At 43.4% G+C, this 8,420-nt stretch overlaps 1 protein-coding gene across 1 annotated transcript; it reads right to left on the reverse strand.

Annotated features, from left to right (window-relative positions):
- Positions 1–29: 29 nt before the first annotated feature.
- Positions 30–8,003, reverse strand: LOC104911695 (unconventional myosin-X-like). Its single transcript, XM_010713662.2, has 8 exons — positions 7,860–8,003; positions 7,201–7,444; positions 6,361–6,456; positions 4,653–4,746; positions 4,010–4,065; positions 2,194–2,336; positions 1,057–1,251; positions 30–274 (listed from the first exon to the last, which is right to left on the reverse strand). Exons 1-8 carry the CDS (start codon positions 7,864–7,866, stop codon positions 63–65), a joined length of 1,047 nt encoding a protein of 348 aa, XP_010711964.1. The 5' UTR covers positions 7,867–8,003; the 3' UTR covers positions 30–62.
- Between the last annotated feature and the right edge of the window lie 417 nt (positions 8,004–8,420).

Below are 8,420 nucleotides of genomic sequence, written 5' to 3' on the forward strand. Positions count from 1 at the left end.
ATTATATTAGATTTGATTATTTAGGCAGACAGTAATTTTGTTTTCTTTTATGTTTTGTTATCCTAAGACTGCAATCCCATTCTCAGCCATGCAGGAATCAGCATGATGCTACCTACCCTGATGTCACGAATGAGTTGCTGTGTAGGTGTTTCGATGGGAACTTTGCTGTCAATGACACCTTGAATGGCAGAGGCCCAGCGCATAGCTTCATTCAGCAGCTTTGTGTACAGTCTGTAGGAGTGCTTTCGCCCATGAACAATGATGTTCCAATAGCCTGTAGAGATACAAAGAAGCTAGAAGCTGAACCTTGTTTCCATTCATCTTCCCTTTTTGTCTGTACAGGTGTTTGAGGAAAACCTTTGCTGCTCTGATAGTGAAGTACGGTGTGCCTGGTTAAAATGGACTGGGCAGACAATATCGTTCCCACTTCCCAAAACAGGCTTAGCAGCAGGATGGTCCCAACAAAGCTTTCCAAGACACCAGTATCACAGTGTAACATACATACTTCCCCACCAACCAGTCAGCTCACATTCACAGTTTGGATTTGGGCTACACTCAAAAAAAAAACAAAACAAAAAACAAACAAACAAAAAAAAAAAGTCAACACACATCACTCAAATGTAGACATACCCCTGTCATCTTTTGCTTCTAGCAAGCTGAGTGATGCAGAAAAAAGACCTCAGGTGTATGCCATTTTGGTTATTTAAGAGAATCACATTGATCCCAGTTATTTACTATGTTAATGGTATTTATCTTTGAGCTTTAAGAACTACGGTTTATGTAGAAAAAATTTAGATAAATAATGACACTACTTAGTGATAAAACACCTGTGCTGTGCATATCCATCAGGTGTGAGGGAATTACCACACTATCACTCTATTCTCTGGCCCTTTGCAAGTCTCCTATGGTTTGTGTGGGATGATGTCTGCAATCACAGAGCCTCAGACAGCCTCAAGACTGCATCTCATCACAATGCACGTTACATTCTTGCATCCTCCCCTCTTCAGGCAACTCCAGACATGGAACACCTGCTGAGCACTGCTTCCCTCTTCTTACCTGTGTCTTTAAAGACCCTCTCGTCGGGCTGCACTACAGAGCAGAGGCTATTGAGCACAAGCGTGCCAAGCTTGGCAGCTGTGCGCTCAGACGACTTGTAGTAATCAAGGGCAGTATTTGTCAGCACAAACCAGCGTTTCTTCATCTTCAGAGAGGACACTTTGTTGCTGCTCTGAACCTCTTTATGAAGCCAGCCTAGGACAGGAACACAGACATGTCAGTGGTTGCTTTTCACCTCAACAGCAAGCCTGACTCTTGCCCAGTGGCTCTCTTCACTCTGGGATCAGAATACAAACTCCCCACAAAAAGCTCCTACTGCCAGCCTTGCTTTACTGGCTATCATAGCATCCCGCACAATAACTCTAAAACAAAACAAAACAAAACAAACAAACAAAAACAAAAAACAAAAACAAAAAAACAGATTTCCATTGATCTGATCTATCCTTCAGCCCAATGTATTTTCTTCTCAGCAATCTGTGACAGTTTGCCCCACCATCAGGACATCTTCTGTCTGGGATACTTCTCTCACAAGTCATGACCATGGAAATAAATCATTTACAAGTCGTCATGAGATGACTGCCTTCATCTCCAGCCAAGCTCTAACTAGAGACAGAGTTTATCTTTTGCTCAGCCTTACAGCATTACTCTGTGTCCATCAGAATCAGGTTGGTTTGTTTAGCTGAGTACAGCAGCAATCTCACAAAGCTCTCTCTCCCTCCCTCTGTCTCAACATAACAGGTGTCAGAAGGAACAGAGCTTTCTGAGAACAAAAGCTGCACTGTCATATCATAGTCAGTCTAAGACAGCTGCTCCAGAACAGCCATATCTCTCCTATTCCCTCTTGTCAGTTTGTTGAAATAGGCTATGGAACTAAACGCCAGAAAAATAAACGTACAAATAAATACTTACTCTTCCTCTACTCTACTTTTAGCTTTCTGAACACACTGAAGCGGATTCAGAGAAGAGCCAGTGCCAGTAGAGCACAGAAAACAACCAGCAACAAGCAGAAAGGCAGGGGGAGCAGCAAAATGCTGCTGCTAAATACTGCTAAGCACTTGGATTAGCTACAATCAAACCTCCTGCTCAGATCACAAACAGATGAGTTTCACATCTCATAACTGTTGCGTTTCTTTTTACCTCTCACAAGAAATTCTTGGCCATCGACCTTAGATTCGCCTTTCGGTTTCTGCAGCAGGGAGATCCAGTGATGCATCTCTTCAGGGGTATCACTGTTGCAATGAATCACTCGATTTGCTGTGATGATCACAAAAGAGTTTGGTCTGGGAGAAAAAATAAGCAGTAAGTGTCAGCCACGGCCATAAAAATATCTCTAGTCATGGCACACTCAAAGCCATGTCCTCCAGTGTTCTGCAAGTAATGCAGAAAGTCTTTGGATACAAACTACAGGGAAGTGAAAAAAAAAAAATTAAAAGCATCACCTATGCAAACTGATGAATTCAGAGACCTGCCAGGTAGAATTGAATTTCTTTCTAAAACTATAATACATTCATTCGCTAAGAACCAGCTGTAAAATCCTCCCTCTACTCTGCTCTTGTCCCCCTCTACTCTGCTCTTGTGAGGCCCCATCAGGAATACTGCGTCCAAGCATGGAGCCCCCAGTACAAAAAAGACAGGGAGCTGTTGGAGAGGGTCCAGAGGAGGGCCATGAAGATGATCAGGGAACTGGAGCACCTCCACTATGAAGACAGGCTGAGGGAGCTGGGCTTGTTCAGCCTGGAGAAAAGAAGGCTGCGGGGTGACCTCATTGCAGTATTTCAATACCTAAAGGGAGCCTACAAAGACGAGGAGAATCAACTCTTTGAAAGGGTTGATAACTGCAGGACAAGGGGAAATGGTTTTAAGTTGAGGGAGGGGAGATTTAGGTTGGATGTCAGGGGGAAATTATTTACAGAGAGAGTGGTGAGGTGCTGGAACAGGCTGCCAGAGAGGTTGTGGATGCCCCGTCCCTGGAGGTGTTCAAGGCCAGATTGGATGGGGCCCTGGGCAGCCTGGTCTAGTATTAAATGTGGAGGTTGGTGGCCCTGCACGTGGCAGGGAGATTCATCACCCTTGAGGTCCCTTCCAACCCTGGCCATTCTGTGACTCTGTGTAAAATGTCCTGGTTTCATAAGCATAGGACTTTGGGCTGAGCTCATGCTGGTACCACTGGGCTGAGCTAGTATAGCTGATCTGCTTGCTCTTATTAAAAGTAGCAATGCAGTAGCAAAAGCAGGTCCCAGCAGCAGCAAATAAAAATAAGCTGCATAAAACGACAAAAAATAAGCATTCTCCTCAGAATGTGTTTAACATATTCAAACACTGATGCTCCAGAAGACCGTACCTCAGCAGATCCATGAAGAAATTCTGACTGCTCACCTTACTATTTGTGCTCTTATTTTTTCTTTTCAGTAGGATGCAGATTTACTATAAGGAGTCTGAGCTAAATATTAGCAAAAAGCTTTTGATTAAAAGAAATCTTAGTTTGCTACGCAGATCCACATTGTCTAAACTAGTAGCCACAAAGTTCCTGCAATCTGCGTGAGAAAGCAAATAATAACACCAAAACCAGAGCAGAGAGGTAAATGGCTTAATAGCTAACATTTTACTTCAGTGCTGAAGCAAGAAGCTGGGCTCTGGCTGAACTGTTACCACTAGAGGAAATAATTAAAAGCTAATGCAAAGTGATACAAAATGACATTAAAATTATGCTATTCCCACTCTTTGGATGGGAGAGTACTGTAACTTTCACTCAAAAGACAATAACATACTTGTGACCTTCATGCCTGAAAAGTAGGACAGCGTGGAAGAACTCCAAGGGTTTCAGCTGAGCTTATTTGTGAGACAAACCCATACAAGTTTAAACAAATACAAATCGCAAACAAAATCTGGGCTTACCTACAAAAATATGTGAGGGAGTTTCCAATCTAAGATGTGGTCAGGTTGTGGTACCTACCTGTCAGGGTTGTCTGAGGCACAGACGGAGTCAATAAGCCCAACATCCAGTGTTCCCTGTGCAGCAAAAGAGACAGGCAACAGGAACTGCTCACATCTTAAATTACAGGCATTATTCTTGATGAATAACATTGGACCTGAAAGCATTCTTATGAATTCCAATAGCTTGAGTAGAAATGAATATATGAGAAAGGCATGAGTGAGTCATCTTTGCTTCCTAACAGCATGAGAGGTGTGCAAGGACTCCAGAGGACAGGAGGAAAGAGCTGGACATTTCCAGACAGCGCTATGAAAGTCTGAAATAACCTCTGCCTCCACATCTCAATGCCAGTAAGACACACTGCTCTTCTCAACTCTTTATCTTCTGTCTCAAAAACCATGACAAAAAGCATATTCCCACAGTCCCACCCAAAAGCATTTCATTTTCAAGTGGTGAACCAAAGAGGAGAGGCAACAGTGATCGAGTTGATACCCCACTACAGCCACTCTGCTCCCACTGCTTACCCTCTGCTCTACCAGCTTTGTGCAGTTTTCTTATACTGCTCATGAACTACAGCACTGCCACGTGCTGGAAAAACACACATAAAATAGTTAAATGCAGATAGCTCTGGATGTGCCCACGGACTGGTTGCACAGTAACTCACCACAGCATTCTTTGGGTTGGCCTGTTCATCTTGCATTTCCCTCAGCTGCTGCGCCGTAGCACTGTGTACTCGGCTCAGGACATTAAACCAACCGCTGGCAACCAAAACAGAGGCAAAGTTAGGACTGGGGTAATGAAACTAGGTCTAGAATATCAAAGAACCTGGAAAGCTGCGAGCAGGAACATTGCTTCATTCACAATTTCCTACAGACTATGCTGCACGACATCTCTTGGGCTGATCATACCATACCCTAATGTCTTCCTTCCTTCCTATTTATCTGTGAAAATTCTGTGCTTGTTCTCCAACCCACTGACAGCTGCTCCCACAAAATCTAGTTTTCTACTTGCTATTCAAGGAACTGCAATTCAAGCAGGCAGCAGTCTCGCCAGGGAGCACATGGCAGCAGAATGAGAAGAGTGTACAGTCAGTGTAAAGATAGGGTCACTTGGGATCTTCAGGGACTCAAGTCCTACAGACTTCTGGAGCCTTCTTAACTACTCTCTGATCTGCTCATAAACTTGCAAGTCATATGGCTCTCTATTAATCACGAGGTTTTTATAAGCTTGTTTGGAGTGAAGCTATTTGTCTGTGAAAGGGCTTCTTATTACAGACGTATCTGGAGTCTGAATCTCTGCTGCAGAACAATCAGATTCTTATCTGCAGCTTTCAGTGAGATTGGCAAATATCTACACTTTGTGGAGGGCTCTCAATCTGGATATTCTATGACATCTGCTGATCTGCTCTTTGCAAGTGTTGGTGTCCTCTCCCCCAGGACAGAGACCGCTGCGACACAGAGACTGCATTTGAGCGTCACTTGTAATCTCAGGGTACGGTTATTGCAGTAGTGGAGATTCTGAGTTAAGAAATTATCATCTCTCCAGCTATTACCCCTTGAGTTTGCTTGTTTCTCATTTGTATGGCTGCTCTTCAGTGTACTTCTGTTCATTTATTTGTGTCCAAACACTTTACCCCTCTCTCTCCCTGCACCCAAACGAAATAACAGCAAACCCAAATAAGTCACAGAATCAGATGAAAGTAGATAAGGGAAACAGTTACACTAAACCGGGCTGACAGTGCAAAAGCCTTGCTAAGAGTGGAAGAAGGGTGTGGAAGACATAAGGAGCCAGGCTTAGTAACCTCTTAACTTGGCTTTCTATAGCCCAAACAGGTTGTCCAACCTGCCCTCAAACAACTGTTTCCCACTGCCTGGTCTGGCCGCCAAGAAGGAAGGATGTGAGTCATTTGTTTGCTTTGCACTGGGAAGATTTTATCAGATGACACTACAGACTCTGATAAGCCGCAGCATTTTCTCCGTCTCCTGGATAAAACCCAGCTGCTCTCACAATCATTTACAGGCAACATGAATAGACTTTTTGTTTGATTCAAGATTCCATTTAATAAATAAATCAGCCATTAGGGGTTCCAGTTTATGTTAAGGTTTTTTGTGTCTCCTGAAGTAACCCTTGAAAACAGCATGCTCACAGCCACATGCAGAAGGTGGCAGTCCTGTGAATGACTGATAGGCTGAACCACCACCTCAATAGCTGCAACAGGGAGCCCCCAGAGTACGAGTGGCACTTCCCAGAAGATGATTCTTAGGACTTAACCTCTTCTTTTCTGCTGGGATTGCGTTTCCCAGGCTGCCCCATGAGCAGCTAGGTCAGATCTGAACCAAATGAACAAGCCCAACAAAATGACCCTCTTATACCTGGCATCCTCAGGTGACTCTGCCACGATGTGATAAACCCTGTCTTCTGTCACAATATCCAAAGCATTCTCTTTTTCATGAATGTCCACAATCTCCCTAGAACATAGCAAATTACAAAATCCACATGCTGAAGATCTTTTACAGGAATAAACTGTTTCGGTTACGTTCATGTTACAACTTTTGGGATCCCCTTAAATAGATTTGTACACTAATCTACTATAAAAGTAAAACTTAAGGAGTTAAATGAATTTTCTTCAAGCCATCAACAGAATAGATAACAGGGAAGTCAGTATAGATTGCTATTTACAAAGTGGGAAGTGTCACTCTTCTTGGTACTTTATAGGGCCACATAAAGCTAAAAGATGACTAGCCTCTCCTTTCTGAGAACAGGAGCTGAGGAACTGGCCACTGTAGCAAAAAGAACATCGAAGGCTCAGGAAAAGGCATAGTATATGCTGCCAAATACAAATCCCGCTGTGAGCCTCATACCATCTTTGTGAAATGCCTGAGAAGCCAAGAAGCAGATGGAGACAGGGTAGCGTTGGTTGCATAGGGTATGTACTTAATTAGCTCCTCCTGGTCTGGCTTCATCCATGGTTTTTAAAGAGCTTCTGCCAGGTTATGAAACACAAGACTGGGAAAGAGACTAACAAATAATTCCAGACTCCCTACAGAGTAAAACTAGAAGACCTAATTGTCTTTTCCTTCCCTTATGTTTCTGATTCTTCAGTCCCTATGGGAGTTTTTTTAGAGTGATGAAATGGCAGCGCTGGACACTTCAGTAGCTATCAATTTAGACAGCAAATTCCAGGGATCAAAAGAGATCAATTCCTCACTCACTTTGCCCTTCTAATATCAATTGTCCCCTTCAGCTTTTCCTCGCTGTCGTTTTCAAAGTACATCAGCTTGGATTCCCGAAGCACAAACCAGCGACGTTTCCAGTTGCGTCGTGAAAGTGTTGACATGCCTCCCCCTTTTTTATAGAGCCAGCCTGACTTCAGTGCCTCCTGCTTGGTGCGGAACCACATGAAGGCCTCATTCTTCAGAACGCACCAGCGCCGTCTCCATGGGTTCATGAGACCTCCTGCAAAGCAAGGGAGCAAGATCTCATCAGGTGTGCAACAACGGCCATTTCTCCGCTCGGTTCGTGCATCACAAGCACTTAAGTGCCACTGCAGTTCCAATTGCAACAAAGGAGCTGAGGGAGAGAGTGAAGAGTATGCTGAAATTTGGATAGAGGGAATACAGAACTTGTGAAATATACATGAAATAGATGCACTACCCAAATACTTTCATATGGTCTTCAGTCCTATCGTTTCAGAATGAGTCACACTGAGTGTGCACACTTCAGAGCCAAAGATATTCAGCCTAATCCTTGACACACACCTTCTAGCTCTCTGTATTATTTGCAAAGAAAGATAATGATTGTGAATAAAAAATAAAAAAGGAAAGCAGGTTTCCTAATCCAGTCCTTTATAGTTTTGGCAGAAGCGGCTTACCCTTCATGTAGAGATAGCTGTGAAAATAGGGTGGTCCCGAGCCATTGAAGATAGTGACACGTCCGTTACAAAACTCTTCATCTGTATCTATGTAAACATCCACTTCCTCTTCACTGTCCAAAAACTAAAAGGAAAAGAAGAATCCATTCTACTTGGGTCCTCCCAGTCACAGGAGGACTGGAGCAAAGCAACAAGACTGCAGAATCACGTGACCAGAAGGTGCAAAACACCTACTCTCTTCATAAAAAAGAGCATAGTGAAACTAAAGCTTGACAGCTTACCCATTAATGCCTTAAGCAAGAGTCTCCAGAGAACATGGAATTTTCATACCAGAAAGGGAGAGTCATTCAGCAGTGGACATGGTTAGAAAACTCCAGTTACCTGAAGGAGCAAACCTTCCTATTTCATGGCATAGCCCACAGTCCAAAATCTAATTTAATGGGATTAAGAGAGAATTTTTCATTTTGGAAGATTTTTCTGGCAGACAGGTCAGCATGCTGAACAAGACAGAGCACTGCTCTACTCCTGGCAAGGAAATGCCTTGCTATGAGTTTATTTAAA

This window comes from Meleagris gallopavo, chromosome 7 (genome assembly GCF_000146605.3).
Source record: "Meleagris gallopavo isolate NT-WF06-2002-E0010 breed Aviagen turkey brand Nicholas breeding stock chromosome 7, Turkey_5.1, whole genome shotgun sequence".
Taxonomy (NCBI): domain Eukaryota; kingdom Metazoa; phylum Chordata; class Aves; order Galliformes; family Phasianidae; genus Meleagris; species Meleagris gallopavo.